At 41.8% G+C, this 20,357-nt stretch overlaps 1 protein-coding gene across 2 annotated transcripts in view; it reads left to right on the top strand.

Annotated features, from left to right (window-relative positions):
- Positions 1–20,357, top strand: part of SCG3 (secretogranin III) — a 53,973-nt gene that overhangs the window by 7,909 nt on the left and 25,707 nt on the right. For both annotated transcript variants that reach the window (XM_075007317.1, XM_075007318.1), the window contains exons 4-8: positions 57–272; positions 1,390–1,532; positions 2,580–2,741; positions 3,089–3,266; positions 10,967–11,080. In XM_075007317.1, the coding sequence (XP_074863418.1) occupies positions 57–272; positions 1,390–1,532; positions 2,580–2,741; positions 3,089–3,266; positions 10,967–11,080 (813 nt within the window). The remainder of the gene's footprint in view (positions 1–56; positions 273–1,389; positions 1,533–2,579; positions 2,742–3,088; positions 3,267–10,966; positions 11,081–20,357) is intronic.

Below are 20,357 nucleotides of genomic sequence, written 5' to 3'. Positions count from 1 at the left end.
TAGTAAAATCTTGCAAGGGTTAGGCCATATGACACGTGTGTTCATAAATTTTCCAGAAAATAAGCCAGAGTTCAGAAATTATTCCTTTGCTGATGACTTGAACCTGCTAAAGTCAGTATCAGGAAAAGAGAGAAATGAAAAGGAGAGAGAATCAATAAGAAGCTCCCTCTTTGATTATCAGCAACTGGCCCCTGATGAAGCAGATTCTACCAAGAACCGCAGGCTGGTAGATGACTATGACTCCACTAAAAGTGGACTGGATAAAGTTCAAGGTATTTTGTAATAATCTTTTCAGTAACATCTAGGTTTGATTCTTCTTGCAAGTTATTGCAGTTATGGATCATCATTCATAATTACCTATCTAAAAATGCATGATGCTCATCGGTGGTCTATACATTTGTCGTCATTTTTTTTAGAAACCTATCACATCACAAGTGCACCTTGATACACAATCACAAAGAATTCCACAATCAATAACAATTTTCACACATAACTTCCATAGATCTGCTCCAAATGTGCAATTTACATATTTTTTAAATCCTTCAGATTCATTGACAGGAGTGTCCTCTTGGTGTTATACCTCAGAAACCACTTTAAAAATGAAACCCTATACATTTCAATTAGTAAAAATAAAATACACTTAATATATTAGTTACGTAGAACTAATTGGTATGCCTGTTTATTTCAAATATTAAGCCTCTTATTCAGCATATTTTTTCACATAGTGGAGAAGGAAAAATTATATGGGACCAAATTACACCTGCTTTACTCACAGAAGCAGTTCATTGACTTCAATAGGATAAGTAAGTCCTATGAGTAAGGTATGCAGTATTTGGCTCAAGATGCTTTGTATTTATCCCAAAACATACTGGTTATGAGTCAAAGCCTGCTCACCAGATTCACAGTCGCATTGGCTTAGAATGGCATTACTTACATAAGGAAGGGCTGTAGGATCTAACCTTCAATTTATTGAAATCTAAACAGGAAAAAATAACATTCTATGACCTGTTTTGTGCTACAAAGCCACACAGTTAAAATAAATACCATCTACACAAGTACATCTGGGAGCAATCTTAAATCATTTTTAAGTTCTTTTCTACAGATACCAATTGAATATACATTCTTGTTCTAATTTGTGCTCATTAGAAAGCTTCAGCCAGAGAAAGGCATTTTTCAGAAGAGGGCAAGTGCATGTGCTTTAAGACCATTGTGTTGTTATTGACATGTTTTACAAAACACTATAATAAAGTGTAACTATAAACCTACCTCAGCGTATGAAGAAAAGCGGATGTTTGTGTTTAAAGGACAACATACAGATATTTTTAAAAGGGTATCTAAATCAAATGAAATAGAGATGTTTTGTGAATAGTTAAATTGTAATCCTTTTAGATGATCCAGATGGCCTTCATCAGTTAGATGGCACTCCCTTAACAGCTGAAGACATTGTCCAGAAGATTGCCACAAGAATTTATGAGGAAAATGATAGAGGCGTATTTGACAAAATTGTCTCAAAGCTTCTAAATCTGGGTCTAGTAAGTTTCCTGGTGTCATTTCATTTAGCTATTTTATCAGTTTATTTTCCCTTACTCGATGTGGTGTCGGAAAAGTTAATGATGCTGGCTTGAATCTGGAGGCATTGAGTCAGGCTATAAGCAAGCTTCTCAACTCAATTGTGTGGCTGCACATCAATCTTACTGAGCAATAACCCCGCTGTTCCAGTCCTCAGCCTTGCTATGAAAGAGGGTAAGCTATAGCATAGGTTTATGGTGAGCAAATAAAAGTCAACTGAAGACAAGGAGAGCAGCATGTTTATTTTTACTTCCATTTCACTTTTTGTTCCCATTGAATTATTTTGCAAGTCAATTGCTATGTGTTTTTTGTGAACAAATCTATGGGTCAAATTCTCAAATGGTGTAAATCAGCATAGTTGCATTGGCATAAGTGACATTAGGATTTGTACCAGTTGAAAATGCAACCCAGTAAATGCTGCTTGTTTTTATTGATTTATGCCATAAAACGGATTCGATTCTAGGACTCCAAAGATGACAGGCTGGTGTTTTAACTTACTACTCTACCCACTCCTTATGGGATAGTCTAATAGTACTATTATCTACTCTGTTAATCCTAAATTGCTGTGTCCTGAACTCCCATCAATTTCAGAGGGAGATCTGTTCAGAGCAGTTGCAGGATTTATTCCGGTTTCAAAAAAATAGTTGTTAGGAAGTAACGTAAAAGAACAAATGCATTTTAGAGGAGCTGTGGAAAGTAAATTTTATTTTCTGTTTTTATGTGACTGTACTCTATCAAATATGTATTCTTTCTTACTGGCATCTACCTGCTACAATCAGCTCAGTGACCCATTGTGCTAGGCATGAACTGATATATAGCAAAAAGTAGTCCTTTACATAGAAGACAAAAAGTCTGTATAGGTTTTAAACTTAATTTGGCTACATTCAGTCTTGAAACAAGCTAGCTAAGTAATAGAATAAATAACTAGCAAAAGATCAGTTTCTAAAGTTCAATTTTCAAATTGCATATTAAATTTCAGAACAAAAAATCCTGTCTTATATTATTAACAGATCACAGAGAGCCAGGCCTATACATTAGAGGACGAAGTGGCTGAAGTTTTACAACAGCTAATTGCTAATGAAGCAAAAAATCGTGAGAAAGAGGCTGAAGGTCTTGATTACCCTCCAAGCAGAACAGACAGTGATACAGAAGAAAAGCAGGAGGAAAAAATGGTAATGGTTGTTAGCTAATCATTTTGACTCACTTACCAAATAGTCTGAAAAGACCAATGCACTGTTCTAAGCTTTAGGGAATAATTAGTTCAATTGGAAATTATTAAAAGGTTTTTTAAGAAGGGCCAGCAGCTAGAATACACAACCACTGTATTGCATAAAAGTTTATAACAAGATCCTAAAATGGAATAACTGAGTAACTCATTGACCTCCTCCTTCTAAATTACAGAAATGCTGGTGCAAGTTGAGTCAGCACAAGCCAATAATGTTGCTAATTGGTCTTTTAATGGTATCATCTATATCCATGTACTTACATGTATATATTTTTTTCAATGTTGTTTGTGGAGATGCCAAATATTGCTGATCAAGTTGGTGTTATGAATGGAGAAATTGATGATACTTTGGATAATACATGGTCCTCCTCCAGTGCTTTGGAAAGAAGAAATGAGCTGCCCTCTGAGGATAATTTTGAAGACCTCCAGTATTTCCCAAACTTTTATGGACTGCTAAAAAGTCTTAACTCAGGTAAGCTCTACATTTTCTCTGAAACCCTGGAAAAAGCAAGGTACAGGGAATTCCCCCATTTTCGTCCTCTCATCCTCAAATCCCCTTCCCTCTCACGTCAAAGCCCAGGTCTTAAAGATGTTCCTTAAGGTGAGGAGGGCTGAAGGCAGCTCCTTTTGGAACCTTCACCCTTGCTTCTAGATCAGCTGGAGAGAGTGATGGGATTAACTTTAGTCGCCATATGCAAAGTGTGTTACCCCTGTAACTCCACCAGGCATGTGCTAATTGATCCAGGAGCCTTGAATTCTTCCTCTGTTCATCTCTGCTCTCTATGATGTGTGCTGAAAGAGGTGACAGATTGCTTTATCCAGAGATATTTACGGTAGTAGCCTTGTCTCCTAAGCTAAGGATGATGCAAAAAGTGACTCAGGCTACATTATTGTCAACACAATGATGGTGCTGGTAAATTGGCCTTATCCTTCCCACCCTATTTGCAAGGCACAGATTTTGCGATATATTGCAGTGAAAGCCCTGAATCACTTCTTGCTATTCTGGAGTTAGGCATTATTCTGTCCCAGTTTATTATGAGTTTGATTGTGGCACCCAGCCACAGACACTGTCAGCACACGCTCTGTCTCACGCCTACTCTTACTCCCCACCCAGCCAGCAACATTCTCTCTTTTCACATAGCAGCCAGCAACCACTTACTCTGCAGATTCTTCCTTCTGCAGGAGTCTGGATCCTCTCCCAACCCATCTCCACAGGCAAGGAGTGGGGAGCAGGAACCAGAAAAAGGAGATCTTTTTCTGTGGTCCATTCCAGAAGGCTTGGGTTCCTCTTCCTCCGGGTAAGCTAAGGTGGTGGTTTTTCCCCTTTGCACTCTGCCCGCAGACTGGAGAGGGATCTGTGCAGCTCAGTAGGTTGGCAAGAACAAGGAACATCCCTTGCACATCTCCATTTCTTTCTGTAGCCCACCCTCCGCTCCTGCCAGTCTGTATCAAACCAGGAGAGAGGAGAGGCAACCAGATCCTGCAGCTGTGTGTTGACTTACAAGCAGCAATGTAAAAACCTGTGCAGGCAGCTCCCCAGTGCTGCTGGAGTCCCTGCCAAGAGCAGAAAGTGTTTCTACTCCCTGACAGTGGAGCTGATTCCTCGTTGAGCACCTTAGTGACAATTTGGCATGAGGAAGGTCATGCACATAACTGTATGGCAGTGCTTGAGTTTCATGCCACAGATGCAGAAATAACAATGATATGTTTAGTATATAACCATGACAGTATGGAACAAAGCAGAACGAGAGACACTGGTAATGTGGCAAGTCAGGGTTACATATGGCAAGAGAGCAGGATATATGCACACTATGTTAAATTTAATTCCAACTTTAGCTCCCATTTATCCTAAACAATCACTGGGTGAGAAGCAAGATCAAAGAGGTCAGGATCTACCCCAACACTGAATGTGAAGCTATATCTTTCCAGTATGTGAGTCATACCCTTGTGGCAATCCAGAAACATTTCTTGTGACACTTTACATCTCCTTTTGTGAGCCCATGGATCTGATAGGAGTTTCCCATATATGAAAAGTGCAATGCCCTTTTCATATCTTTCTCTAAAATGAGCCTGGAAAGAATTATATTTTCTTCCAGTGTTCTTCTTTGGACAGGCCTGAGACGTGCTGCTTTGTCTGTCCCTTTCAAGCATTAACAGAGAAGATTGGAATCCCTGAGCCCAAGGCTGTTAAGTTTTCCAAGGTCCAGTAATTTTCTTCCAGAGTATTTTAATATATCAATTTCATGGCAACCCCTGACTGCTCTGTAACATAAAGAACAGATACAGAGAGTAAGCCGTGCTAGTCTATACACAATCAAAACAAAAAGCAGTCAAGTAGCACTTTAACGACTAGCAAAATAGTTTATTAGGTGAGCTTCCGTGGGACAGACCCACTTCTTCAGACCATAGCCAGACCAGAACAGACTCAATATTTAAGACACAGAGAACCAAAAACAGTAAGCAAGGAGGACAAATCAGAAAAAGATAATCAAGGTGAGCAAATCAGAGAGTGGAAGGGTGGGGGGGAAGGTCAAGAATTAGATTGAGCCAAGTATGCAGACGAGCCCCTATAGTGACTCAGAAAGTTCCCATCACGATTTAAACCATGTGTTAATGTGCCGAGTTTGTATATAAAAGTCAACAAGCTGACTTTTATATTCAAATTCGGCACATTAACACATGGTTTAAATCGTGATGGGAACTTTCTGAGTCACTATAGGGGCTCGTCTGCATACTTGGCTCAATCTACTTCTTGACCTTCCCCCCCACCCTTCCACTCTCTGATTTGCTCACCTTGATTATCTTTTTCTGATTTGTCCTCCTTGCTTACTGTTTTTGGTTCTCTGTGTCTTAAATATTGAGTCTGTTCTGGTCTGGATATGGTCTGAAGAAGTGGGTCTGTCCCACGAAAGCTCACCTAATAAGCTATTTTGCTAGTCTTTAAAGTGCTGCTTGACTGCTTTTTGTTTTGATAAAGAACAGATGTTATTCCACGCCTTTATTAAAAATGGCGTTAATTCTTCCCCGTTCCCCTAGATAATTTCCTATCACAAAGCAGTTTGGCCTCAAGGTCTGCTATCCAGTTGTAGATATAAGATGCTCATAATGATTGCTGGAGGATAAGATCACTTCTAGGTGAGATTCTTGGACATTTCAGACATGCATAAAATAGACCCAGCATGCATCTTTCATCTGATTGTATCTGAGCCACTCTGTGGCCTCCAGATTGGTTTTTATCTTGTAGTTCGTGGAAGAATATACATTCCTGTTGCAAGAATAATTTTTCTGCTGCAGTTTCTATACAAATCTGGATATTATTTTTATCCTGGATATATTTTCCCATTAAGCATTTTGGAAATTTCACAGAGTAGTTTTTTTTTACTTTGTTTAAAACCTCTCATATTTTATCAAGTGTGATGCTCTTGTCGTTCTCACAACCCAACTTTACTCACAATAGAAAATCTTCATCCAGCTGTCAGATCCTATAAACCTGTGCTTAAAAGACTAAAATTGGAGGTCTGTTTCAAAGCCTGGGTGTCTTTCTATTGGCTTCAGTCAACTTGGCATCAGACATTTAATTCTTGGTTTTTCAGTTGTGTCTTGCAAAAAATGAGTCATTTTTGCCCTGAGCCTTTGTTACTCAAAAGAATGAGAAAGATATTTCTGATTGCTGTAGACACTGTAGTTTTGGAGATAAAATTGTTTATTGTGCTTACTGTAGTAGAAAAACAGAGGGCTAACAGAACCTGGGACTGAGGGTCTTTATGTTCTGGATGACTGAACCAAAATTACTCCTGACTGCATCTTTCAGAAGTCACCAGGATTTTTCCTAACTGTACCTTACACTGTAAAACACAAGAGGGCTAACAACAAAACAGTGCAGACAACAGGTAGAGGAGTGATCTTGATATCTCTCTGCCTACGTGCACAATATGGTGATTCAAATAAAGGCAAATTCTGCTGTATCCCCTTCACCTCTTGCAGTTACATCAGTCCTTGAGCGCTGTGGAACTGATGCAGTTTTGTGGAAATAGGATGTCTGCACCCCCTCCACTGAGGGAAACACAACTTGGAGGATCTCCAACACCTTGCACAAAAGGCTCCTGGGAGCAAGTCTACCAGCTAAACATCCAGTGAATGGGGGATGACACAACAGCACTGTGGACTGTTGAAGTCCAGAGGCTGCCGTAATAACCACAGAGTGATTCCACTGTCACTCTCTAGCTTGGGTATAATTGCTCTTCCCCACATTCCACAACCTAGTATCGCAGACTGGGAATAGGATTTGCCCTGTAAATGTTAAAAAAAGGAGTTTGGGATGGGAGAGAAGAAGGAGTGCTCTTCAGCAAAGGCTGCCATTGCTTTCATTAGGCTAAACGAGTTATCTGGAATAATCGCACCCCCACAAGTCTTTTCTCTTCCAGCCAACATTTACATTCTGAGGTTTATGTTATCTCTTGATTGAAGAGCTGGTAGTGCCGACCCATACCTCCACCTCCAGGCAGCCTCAATTTACAGCCATATTTCATGGAGTTTATCCCCTTATGAGCGTGCAGAAGTGACTCATTAGAGTAAGATGCTTACTGCTTTTCTTTGTTTTTGGCTTCCATCCTCTCTGGAGTATAATCAGGGCAGGGAAGTTAAAATATGGCGGACATACCAGTTGTAAAAGAACACCTCAAGACCGTGGAATGTATGCATTATTGAAACATCAAGCTCGTTTTATGGAAAAATTGAGATTTTATACTGTAAGGCTTGTTTCCTCCTCAAGTATCAGGACCTTCCTATTGTTTTTTAAATAGTGTTTTTGAGTTGTAGCATTGAGAGTGCTGTAAATTAAGGCCCTAATCCTGCCAGTACAGGATTTCCTATGTCATTAAAGCTGAAATGTTTTAAATGAGGCACATTGCCTAAGACCCACGTATCCATGCTAAATCCAGAAAGGAACAATTCACTGGATGACATCTCCCTCTCAGCTGCCAAGCCAGTGCATTGAGTTGCATCCAGCCATTCAAATCACCAGCAAACATCAATGAAAGGGGAGTAGGTAAAGGCCAGGCTTTTTTTGAATGATGGTATAGAATGAGTTACAGCCAGCGCAGGGAGTTATTGGTCTTCTACAGTAAGGAAGCCTTTTGCCTATGTGGATGGTAATATTTATTGTAATGATACATTTTTAATTCAAGTGAAAGATCAAGGTGCTGCTACAATTAGTACTATGTATAAATGAATAAATAATCTCCCTGCATCACATCCTAGAGCTTGAGCTTCTTTCAAGTCTGTTTAGTTAAAATAAAAAAGCACTGTGTCAGTACAGAGACTAACGATTCTAGTTCTAAGGAATAAGCTCACAGTTGATTTTAAACTGTCTGTCCTTGCGGGGACATGTAGGCATCACGTTCTGTTGTCGTTTCAAGTGAATGTACCAGTAAATGAAAACATTTGTGTCTACGTTGACATCAGCTTTCAGAGCTGCTCACTGAGCGTGAAACGCACTCCAGGGCAAAGGAGCAACCGTGTTTGGAGGGCTTGTATGGGATGGAAGTGCTGCATGGCTCTCGTGGTACCCCTCTGCACATGAGAAAATAATGTAATTCTCATTGCAAACTCATTGTCTTGATGTGACTAATTAAATAGATTTTAAAGTGGTAAAATACATTTTGCTCCATGTCAGAATGATGGATAGGTGGCAAATAAAGGTGCAAAGAGCCGAGTATTATATATTTACTTATATTTATATTTTATATGTGGTATATAGGTATATATAGAGATAGAAAAATAAATATAGACTGATATATACATATATAAAAATAAATATATAATATGTGGACCGATTTACTCCCACTCCCCGAGCCAGGCAACCCCAGTTCTCCCCACACTCACTCTAATTCCATGCCAACAACTCACTGGAGTCACTGGAACTGCAGCCACGTGCTTCTCACACCAAGTCAGGGGGGCACATGCATGGAGCAGGCAGCCCCCAGTGTGTGGCTCTGAGGAGGAGCCACATTTAAAGGCTCAAAGAGCCACCTGAGTTGGCCACCCCTGGTTTAGGGGCTCCCTCTTCTGAGACATAAATTGGGATGAGCAGTCCCCAAGTAGGGAACCCCGAGCTGTCTTGCTAGTGCAGAGCAGGATATCACACCAACACTGTGAGAGGCTCTTCCCACAGAAATAAGAAGATAGGCAGAGGCATGTGGTCCAATGGCTAGGGAAGCAGTCTGTCCCTGAGCTGCTGCATGACCATTGTCACTGCATCTTACGGTACATCTACACTGATGATGGGAGTAAACTCACAACCCAGGTAGTTGGATACAGCATAGTCCACTAAAGGTAGCAGTGTGGACATGGCAGTTCTAGCAGAAAATCAAGCTAGTCACCCAAAACCACACCTGGTGGCTCAAGCCACAACCATCTTTGCTATTCATAGTGTGCTAGCTTGCACCCTGCTACTGTGAGTCAGTTTACAAAAGCTGGTAGGCTCACTTCCTTCTGCAGTATAAATGCACCTGTTGTTTCCTCTTCTGTAAAACAGAGGTAGTGACATTTGCCCTCAATGGTAAAGTGCTTTAACATACACAGACAAAAAACTCTATAGAAAAGTGAAGGCCAAGATTTTAAAGGTATCAATGCATTGTTGCACTCAGCATCACAATTCCTAATAGATTGTCAATGAGATTTAGACTTCTAAGTGCCTAAATTGCTTTTAGAAATGAGATTTAGACTCCTCAATCTGCTAAGTGTTGTGTTGATGAGCAAGCCACCACCTAACTATATTTAAAAATCTAGGCCTAGTTGACAAACATTATTATGGATGTCACGGCCAGGGACCTGTGCTGTGGGCTGCAGAGTACATTGTGTTTCCTGGTGAGATGAGCCCGTCCTGCCTCATCAGATATAAAGGCTTGCCTGCTGACAGCCCCAAATGAAGTCATGGATTGTGCCCAAAAGGACAAGTGAAATTTGGTAAGGGAGCAACTGGCAGCTTCTGAGTGTAAATAACTGCTCAGAGCAAGATGCAGCCCCTACAGCTTTGTAGCTCTGGCTTCTTGCAAAGTTGTCCTCAGCTACAGAGAAACCGTCTTCAGCCTGAATAGATCTCTACCATATTTTTTTCCTTAGTAGCCCATAAAAGCTTATATCCATGGTCTATGTCTACATTAGCAACCCCCTTTCGAAAGGGGGATGCTAATGAGGCACTGCGATGACTATCCAGCACCTCATTAGCATAATGGTGGCCACGGCACTTTGAAAGTGCCACTTTTGATCACGTGCAGCTCGTCTCCATGGGGTCATTTTGGAAAGGACCCTGCAGACATCGAAATCCCCTTATTCCTATAAGCAAATAGGAATAAGGGGATTTCAACATCTGTGGGATCCTTTTGAGAAGGACTGCGTGGAGACAAGCTGCACGTGATCAAAAGTGGCACCACTTTTGAAGTGCCATGGCTGCCATTATGCTAATGAGGTGCTGCATATTCATTGCAGTGCCTCCTTAGCATATCCCAATGTGTCTCAGTTGCATCACCCTTTCAAAAGGAGGGTGCTAGCGTAGACACGGTCATGGTATCCACCCAGTTCTGAAGCAGTGGCCACTATAGAGGCTACTGCTATAGCAAACTAGCTGCTTTATTCTGAAAAAGAAAATAAAATGTAAATTTTCAAAAACATGAATAGAATTCCAACTGTATGCTGCGGCTTACAATGATGCATGATGATTTTTGGCCTAAGCAGCATACTTAAGCTATTCTGCGAACTGGTAGAGGTCTCCATACAGCAGATGGATCAAATTAATGGAAAGTGACTTTAAACTTCAGAAAGTTATTCTGAATTTCTTTTTTATTTTCTGAAATTCACTTTTTATTTAGAAAACATTTTAATGCAACCATTTTTGAGTTTTTATTGTTCAAGCCAACTAGCCACACTCAGCCAAATAGCCACGTGTGGCTAGTACCTAGTGTACTGGACGTCAGAGGCTTAGAAGGTGGAATTCAAGTTCATTACATAACACGTAAAACACCTGTCCTCATCACTAAGCTTTGTCAGCCTCTTCTTTTTCATGACCAGGACATTTTTTTTATGCATGAACTTGACAAAGATTTTGCAGGACTGAGTTTCATTGAGTTGGCCATAATTCTGACTATATACATTTTGCTTTGGTCCTTAACACAGAGGAGGCAAAAGAAAAAGAAACCCTGATAACTATCATGAAGACACTGATTGATTTTGTGAAGATGATGGTTAAATATGGAACAATCACACCAGAAGAAGGTGTTTCCTATCTGGGTGAGAACACATACTTTACTCTTTATAATAATGTTATTCATTGCCAATTCTTATACCACTAATAGGTATAATTATATTGTCATCCCACCCAATGTCAGTCTGATATCAGGCTGAAACACTCAGAATATTGAGGCATCACTTTTATGATCATTCTTTACAATGGTGTTGAATTTCTTCTGTTTCACTGTTTCCATCTCAGGAAATGAAAGGTTATCAATCAAATGTGTATTTAAAGGCTAATTCTCCACAGCGTTACTCCATTTTGACACTGATGTAACTCCATTGATTTCAGTGGCATTACACTGGTGATGAATCAGGTCTTTATGTTTTCCCCAAAGAAGTCCTAGGTATCAGGACCTTTATTCTGCCCTGCAGAAGCAACTACAGGATAGTGTGTCTAATTGTGGTCTAACCTTGATCACGTAAATCTCCTAATATACATTGAATTTGTTGTATTATATCTTTGGGTCACAGCTCGACAATAGACTATGAGGTTCCTGATTCCCGGACCCCTTCATACTACCCTGGGCTATGCAAACTCTCTTTTCTTGAAGAGAGATGTTGGAATGATATAAACTTTCTCTCACAAATCTCCCCTTTTGGAATTTACATACTATCATATATTAAGCATTCATAGCCATTCAAACTATGAGTTGCCAGGACTGCAGCAGGAGAGCTCATCTGTGTGAGCTCTCCATGACCCCATCACTTTCTCAGCTATGTTGGTCTGGTTTTGCATAAGAAGTCTTTAACCTCTCTGCTAAATAAATAAGCCTGTTAAAGAGCCAGGATTAGCAGTGACCTTTCATGGAGTCTGTAGTCTTGTATGACACGGGCAGTTGCAGATATCTGGTTAATGGATCCTTCTGTAATTGCACGGATTTGTTAACAGTAACCTGGTCACAGAAGGGCAGTGTAGCTCATAATGAAAATACAGTGTGTGATTATTTTTGTACTCTAAATAATGTAGTAAATCCATGGACAAGTCTTCAACTCTATTCTATTGGACTGCTAAAAGCGTCGTATGTTCAGACAACATCTGTTGGTATTTGGCCCTTTACTGTACAGTCTCTGTATATGTATTAAAGGTACATGTTGAACCTCTCTAATCCGTAACTCTCTTGTATAGCAACATCCATAATCCAGCACGATTTTAGTTAGCTGGACAACCACTTATCATGGGTGTGGCCAAGTTTCCTGTGGTCCCATAAATTTTGTTTACAGCCACCAGTCCTGGCTCTCAGTGGTCTGTGCTGTTATTTACCTGTATTTTACCCCTAAATGTCTTCTGAGAGTCCAGTAGGCAGCGAAAGTATTGGTAATGTGCTAGACAATGTTGATCTCCCGTAGTTCAGCAAATGCTCTCATCTGGTATGGGTGAGGTCCCAAGCGCGCGGGACGAAAGAGGTTCAACTTGTACTACATACAATCAAGTGATTGATATAAGCACTGTGGAGTTTTCACTATTGTCCTTGCAAATGGAAGTAGTGTGCCTCGTGTGTTTTTCTGAATAGTGTCATGCCAAACCATAATGAGCTAATTTTATCTCTGATGTATCTCCACTGAAGTCAATGGAGTTACATTAGGGACACATTTAGCCTGTTAATATTTAGAGCATTTGTTCAAATTGGCTTTGCTTTAGATCAGTAAATAGTTCAATCCTGGAAACAATTGCCAGGATGACACAGTGGAGAAGAGGACAAGGATTAGATTAAGTGTTTTTGGTGACAAAACAAATTCTAGTAAGTGATGTAGTCAGTTTTTGCCTTGCAAACCTGTGATTTGTAGAGCGCTAGAGAGAGAGAGATTTTTCTGTTTTCCATCAGAGCAATTTACTGTAATGGAAAAAGCTCTTTCATAGGTCTCAAGTTCCTTCTGTGGTAATCTTTTTTTAGATTTATTGTTGACTGACTTGAGAAATGACTTTAAATTTGACCTTCATAGACTGAGCAAATATTCTCAAGGGTTCTAAAACATACCAGAAAATTAGCTAGGTAGAGTAACATAGTCAATTTTATATATCTAGATTCACAAAATGATTTAATATACGTATAAAGTCTGGGATATGTACAAGTGCTATTTAGTGCCATCTAGGTACTACAGATATGGGCTCAATATATAACATATGCACAGTAAAATCAATTATTATAAATGTTTGAAAGAAGAAAAATGTATCTTTATTTTTAAAAAATCCACAGACCTTTAATTGCTCCCTTTGACAGAATTAGTAAGCAGCATCAAATCCCATGTTTCTTGATAGAGAAGGAAATGCTTAGAGTATCTGGGCAGATGGAAACATATTCTCGCCCTGTTTACTACAGCATTAAGCTGCCTAAATTACTTTTGCCTGTCTTATGGCTGAAGTCATGTGGAAACTATGTCCTTGAATTATATATTCAAAATAAATCATTTATTAAATCAAGTCATAAGCTTTTGTGTCTCTTCCATGGACATACAGGCAGTGAGTTTAAATGCATCTACCAGTAACAGCTGCTTTGGGATTTGAAACCACACCATTATGTCATCATCACAGTATCCCACTCCAGGGGAAAATGTCTTCCTGCAACAGTGAATGATGCTATTAGGTTCAGCCCTAAGTTGCACAGGATATAGCTGCAGGACAGTACAGGGAAATGAGCACACACAAAAACAAAACTCATAGTTAAATATATATAAAACCAATGCAGATTGAAAGTATTATAACGTGATTTATGTAATCCCTAATGCAGAAGTCAGACACCAAGAAACACTATATAAATAAAACCAGTAATGTGCTTTAGCATGTATAGTCTGTGTTTCAGAAAGCACAAGTCTGGAAGCATTAAAGAGAAGCTGGAACAAACAGAGATAAAATATGCATTCATCCAAAATGCATCATACTGGGCAGCTGTTCTGCTGTTGGCAGAATGCCAGCCTTCCTCCCAACATTGTCCACTTTTTAACCATTGAGGCTACATCTGGGGAGAGGAAAGTCTTCAGCAATGCAAAAGTTCTGCAGTCTGTTTCCAGGGCGACTCCTCCCTTTTACAGATTCCTTCTGTGGAGGACCCCTGCCTTGGGAAGTTTGGAAGCTATTTTAGTAAAAATGTTGGCAGCCAAAAAAGGGCCTAAAGGGTGTCAGCATAAAAGGGACAACATGGATATACAATATAGTTTTATTGATGGGGCTTAGAAAAATTCCAGAAAGCCTGCCTGCATTTCAAATAACTCTGGTGTACAGGAGATCCATTTTTACTGGCTTGGAGAGCAGAGAGGACTTGCAAAAATTCTAGAGCAGGGAGATTGAGGACTGTTAGTGACTAAGGGTGAAAACTGATACAAAGTGATGCACAGATGAAAGGGCAACCAGCTGTCCTCTGCACTTCATGCCCCTGAATAACTGATACATAATAAAGTACATACGCCATGGTATACATATCTCTTCCACACATTGCTCAAAACCTATTATTTAAAGTGGCAGATTGAGATTTTCAGTGCAGCCGGTGAGATTTAGGCATGGTGCTGTCATTCCAGCTAACTGAAATGTGGCTGGTGTCCTCTAGATTCCTTTGAGAATCTGTTGTAGAGATTGAAGACATGCAGTTTTCAAACAGTGGAAAAAAGCAAGAGCCCTGCAGAGGGGGAAAACTGGGGTATTGTACGCCAAATAGGACACACAGTTCATTAGGGTTGAAGATTTGAAGATACTTGGAGGATAAGGCTTCTATTTATTTAACAACTGGCTGATTCTGCATCTTCTACAGAGCATTTGAGATGAATCACTAAATGCCCAAATCCTGCAGGGTATGGAGTGCCTCCTGAGAAATGCTGACTGGCCTCCTCTCCTGTTCAAGCTAATGGCAAAGCTCCCATTGACTTCAGCAGGACGGGATCAAGGCTACCTTGTATAGATCCTTGTGCAGTGCACCATTTTCATATTTGTATATGAAGAATGTGTAGCTTTCCTTCTGTAGCTTTCTTTTGCTGTGTGAGTAGAGGCATGATAGAGTGTCCCTTTGACAGCTTGTCTCTCCTAGCTGAGGCATGGCTGTATCGTGATGAGATAAGTATGTAGGTAATGCACAAGCTGAACAGCACAAAGAAAGGGAGTTTCTCTGTGTGCTGAGCATCTCCTCTGTGTTTCCACAAACGCGGTTATTGCCCCAGCTCATTTTAACATGGAAAGGAATCTCTGTGTAGGTGAATCCTTTTTTTAAGGTGGTGAATTGTTCTTCATTTATTAAGAGCTAATCCAGAACTGCATTATGGAGCGTCATACTGTTTGTGACGCTAGGATTTCCTTCTTTCTGTTTGGAAAGATGCAGATGGATGTGCGTTAATTTGTTATCATGCTGTCATCCTGGAAGAGTTCTACTAAATGCAAAAAAAGAAAATTATCTATTTTAATACATATGAAGTGGGAAAGCCTCACAAGATCCCAAACAAATAGAACGACACCAAAAATAGCTCCACTTTGTATGATTATGATAATGAATTCCATACTTCAAAATAAATCCCTAAACATGTGTCCCTTTATTATCAGTCTGGAAAAAACATTTTTAATGAATTTCGGTGTGTAATGTGGGGAGGGATAGCTCAGTGGTTTGAGAATTAGCCTGCTAAACCCAGCATTGTGAGCCCAACCCTTGTGGGGGGGGACGTATTTAGGGATCTGAGGCCAAAAAAAAAAAAAAGATGGTGTTTAGCCCAGCTGAGAGGGGAGGGGACAAGACTCAATGACCTTCCAAGGTCCCTTCCAGCTCTATGAGATATGTATCTCCATATATTATTAATGCAGGCAGAGCTTTAAGGGAAACTGGGCAAATAATTATAAACAGTGCTTTTTTTGTTGAAAAAAAAAAAAAGGAACCAGTACTCAACTGCTCCTTGTCCATCCCTCCATTCCCCCTACCCCCCCGCACCCCAGCCAGTGTCATAGCTGGGGCTGCCAAAGTGCCAGTCCTCAGTACCAGCAAGTACAGACACAAAAAAGCACTGCTTATAAGGCATCAGAGAAGAAACAGGACTTCATTATGGTACTTAACTCTTAAGCTATACTCTTTAGAGAGCAGGGGTGTTAGATTTTACCCCTTGGCATTGCATTTATAGGGGGAAGATGATAGCAATCTTATTGTTGCCATCTCAGTCCAAAAAATCTGCAGGAGCTGCTAACTGCTAACCCTGTGTGTCCCCCAAGTGTAGGTTGTGTTGTATAACATGCTGCCATAATGTATCATATCCCCCATGTAGGGTGTAGTTCACAGAAAATAATAGCCTACTACAGCAACCAGCTAATGGAATTACTCCCTTAGCACCTGTGAAAGAGGCATATGCTTTGGTGCTAGACACCTTGCATTTTAGCTCCAGTGATGGCCCAGTCAGTTTATCTTCAACAGCATCGGCCTGTGCTTTCGTAGAACACAGAAGCAAGCAAAATTGTAAAGAGTCCATGTAAAGTGAAATTTGGAGGAGGGCACAGTCTGCATGATAAGAAAAGACTACATAGTATCCTCTCTCCCACTATATAATCACTTATGGCTCCTTGTACCAAGTACATAAAGTGACCACAAACAAAAAGCATGTTCATGTGGAGAGGGAAGGAGTCAGAGAACATGTATCTCTATGCACAGTACCCGAAGTGGAAGTCACTCATGTTATGTGTTCCTAATCTAGGCATGACCTTGGTGCATGGGAAATGTCAGGCTGCCCAACTGGAGAAAGTAGCATGTATGAAAGCTTGCACACAGAGGAGGCAAAGGCAGAATCAGAGAGGGAAACTGGGCAGAATGTGGGGCCTGAAGGAAAGAGTAGGAGGACTTGGATAGGCAGATTGCCTCTTCTGTAATTCCATACATATATAAATGGGAGCATTTGGCCCTTACTACCCAGAATGACTGGTTGGGTTTTGAGCATGTGATTGCTCATCAATGTCCTCAGTAGCTATTGAAGTGTGAAGGGGAACATCCAAACCTGAGAAGGAGCAGAAAGGAAGCAGAGCAGTGAGAAGGAAAATAGGTTGAAGTGGTCTGTGGATTTGCTGTCTCTGATGGATTTCCCTCTTAACCTGCTGTAAAGTAGTTAGTGTGTTATCACTCAAGAGCTACGTCTACACGGGGATGCTACATCGAAATAAGCTATTTCGATTAATAGCATCTACACGTCCTCCAGGGCTGGTGCCGTCGACGTTCAACGTCGATGTTGGGCAGCACTACATCGAAGTAGGCGCTGCAGGGGAGCGTCCACACGCCAGAGCGGCCCACATCAAAATAAGGGTGCCAGGAACAGCTGCAGACAGGGTCACAGAGCGGACTAGCACTTCTGGGGCAACAGCAAGCCGCTCCCTTAAAGGGCCCCTCCCAGACACACTTGCACTAAACAGCACAAGATCCATACAGCCGACAGCTTGTTGCAGACCCTGTGCATGCATGCATCATGGATCCCCAGCTGCAGCAGCAGCAGCCAGAAGCCCTGGACTAAGGGCTGCTGCACACGGTGACCACAGAGCCCCGCAGGGGCTGGAGAGAGAGCGTCTCTCAACCCCTCAGCTGATGGCCGCCATGGCAGACCCCGCTATTTCGATGTTGCGCAACGCAGATCGTCTACACGTGCCCTACTTTGACATTCAATGTCGAAGCAGGGCGCTATTCCCATCTCCTGTTGGGGACAGCAACTTCGACGTCTCGCCGCCTTACGTCGATTTCAACTTTGAAATAGCGCTCGCCACGTGTAGACATGGCGGGCGCTATTTCGAAGTAGCCGGCTCGTGTAGATGCGGCTAAGGTGATTCAGCAGTGGCACATACAGAGCTGTAACATGTCCAACACAGAGCCAAAAGCAGACCAGTTTGGAGGCTAAGGGGAAAAGTGAAGACACAGCCCAATTTCTTCAATATTTATAGTGTTTGAGTCACAACCACCTCGTTACTTCATCTCGGAGCCAAGCACCACCTCTCTCACTCCTCCCCCTGCAGCTCTGAATCACTGTCAGATTCTCTAGCCCCTTCCACAGCTGAGTAGGAGATTATTTTGATTGGAACTGGACATGAACAGATGTCTCCTGGCATCTCTCCTTCATCTTGTCATTTATTTCTCAGGGATAGTTCAGAAAAAGATTCCAAACAACATGACATACCAGTAGTGGGTTCATAGGAAGGCACACACCCTCCTTATGAGCAGTCGCCTGGGTAGACAGACCCAGAACTTTTAAAACTAGTTAGCCCCTTCTCTAAAGATATTGCTCATAATAGGGTTTTCCTATAATGCTGTATGGGAGCTAAATTGCACATCTCTGAAGGAGATCCCATTGGGAGGAGAAAGAAGACACAGAAAACTCCTTGTGGTTCAGCTTCAAAGACGTCCTTTGATGAAAAGGTTTGAGGACACACTGCAGACCCTGGGGAAATGCCCCCCGATCCCACCGGGCACTGACTTGCTGTGCTGCTTTAGTGTGCTCTCTGCTACTGTTTGGCTACGTCTACACGTGCCCCAAACTTCGAAATGGCCATGCAAATGGCCATTTCGAAGTTTACTAATGAAGCGCTGAAATGCATATTCAGCGCTTCATTAGCATGCGGGCGGCAGCGGCGCTTCGAAATTGACGCGCCTTGCCGCCGCGCGGCGCGTCCAGACGGGGCTCCTTTTCGAAAGGACGCCACCTACTTCGAAGTCCCCTTATTCCCATGAGCTCATGGGAATAAGGGGACTTCGAAGTAGGTGGCGTCCTTTCGAAAAGGAGCCCCATCTGGACGCACCGCGCGGCGGCAAGGCGCGTCAATTTCGAAGCGCCGCTGCCGCCCGCATGCTAATGAAGCGCTGAATATGCATTTCAGCGCTTCATTAGTAAACTTTGAAATGGCCATTTGCATGGCCATTTTGAAGTTTGGGGCACGTGTAGACACGGCCTTTGTGGCATTAGTAGGAGTGTTCTTCCTTTGACCTGCTGCATGGTGCCCCTCTGAGCTCCACATAGGCCAGTGCCAGTAGAGACAACCTGGCCTTTAATTAGGCGACACAAGGACACGGCTGAGTACACAGCCAGGCTTGTGCAGTGCTCCTCAATCCAGACACACCAGACACTTAGCCTGAGCCTTTTCCCATTGAAACCAATGACAAAATTTCCAATTACTTAAGCTGGAGGAGGACTGTGTCAATAGCTTCACGCCAAGAGCAAGAAAATGCCCAGCAGCCTGTTCCTCTTTCACCTACTGTTACTGCAGCTGTAGTGCCTGATGAAAGCCTCCCTAACAGTGTAGCATACAGTATAGGTGAGTGAGTGTAAGTGTAACTTACATGATGGGGGAAGGAAAGATGAGGGCTGTGGAAGGTGTGTATGACGAGATGTATTATAAGGAAGGTATTCTGTGAATATAATCAGGCCTTTCCTTACCTCATTACACAGCGCCACTTGATTTTCCTGACACAACCTTTTGCCCCATCAACAAATAAATTGTATCTACCTATATATGCACTCACCAATGTTTAACTTTTACCACCATGTAGGTCACTTCTCAGTTTGTCTCTGTGCCCTCTGTCTCAAAAAAGGGATGTGTTGCCTGGCCAGCCCTTCTGAGTCCTGAGGGCAAAATTCACTTCTTTGCATCATAAAGAGGCACCTGTCTAGAAGGAGGTTGGTCAAGATAGGAAAGGGCACAGAGTTCCACACTGAACCAGGTCAAATAGTTTTCCTCCTTTCTCCCAGAGACAGCACAACATTTGTTCGGGTTGTCCCAAAACAAAAATGCTAGTATAGGTTGAACATTTCTAGTCCCGCACTCCGTCATCCACAACATCAATAATCCAGCATGATTTTAGTTAGCTGGACAACCACTTACCATGGGTGTGGCCAAGTTTCCCATGGTCCCATAAAGTTTGTTTACAGCCACCAGTCCTGGCTCTGTGTTCTGTGCTGTTATTTAGCTCCAGTTTACCTTAAATGTCTTCTAAGAACCCAGTAAGCAGTGGAAGTGTTGGTAATGTGTTCGACAATATTGACCACTTGCCCAGCAAATTCTCTTGTTCAGCACTGGTCAGGTCCTGAGGCTGCCAGATTAGAGAGGTTCAACCTATAGTGAACTAAACTTTCACTCTTCTCCCACCCAGAGCTTCAGAGGGTTCAGGTGGGATTTCTTCAGTCTGGGGAGAGTGCCAGACCTGACTCCAGAGTGAGCCCTCAGCAGCCCCTGAATGAAAAGCATGTCACTGCCAGCATAGGAGGTGGCACTGAGGCTATGTCTACACTAGATATAGCAGTCAACTGCCAATATGCAATTTTAGCTGCCCCAATTGCATAGCTAAAATCG

Source organism: Carettochelys insculpta, chromosome 12 (genome assembly GCF_033958435.1).
Source record: "Carettochelys insculpta isolate YL-2023 chromosome 12, ASM3395843v1, whole genome shotgun sequence".
Lineage (NCBI taxonomy): Eukaryota > Metazoa > Chordata > Testudines > Carettochelyidae > Carettochelys > Carettochelys insculpta.
Note: the sequence above shows the minus strand (reverse complement) of the source record. Positions and strands in the feature narration are given on the sequence as shown.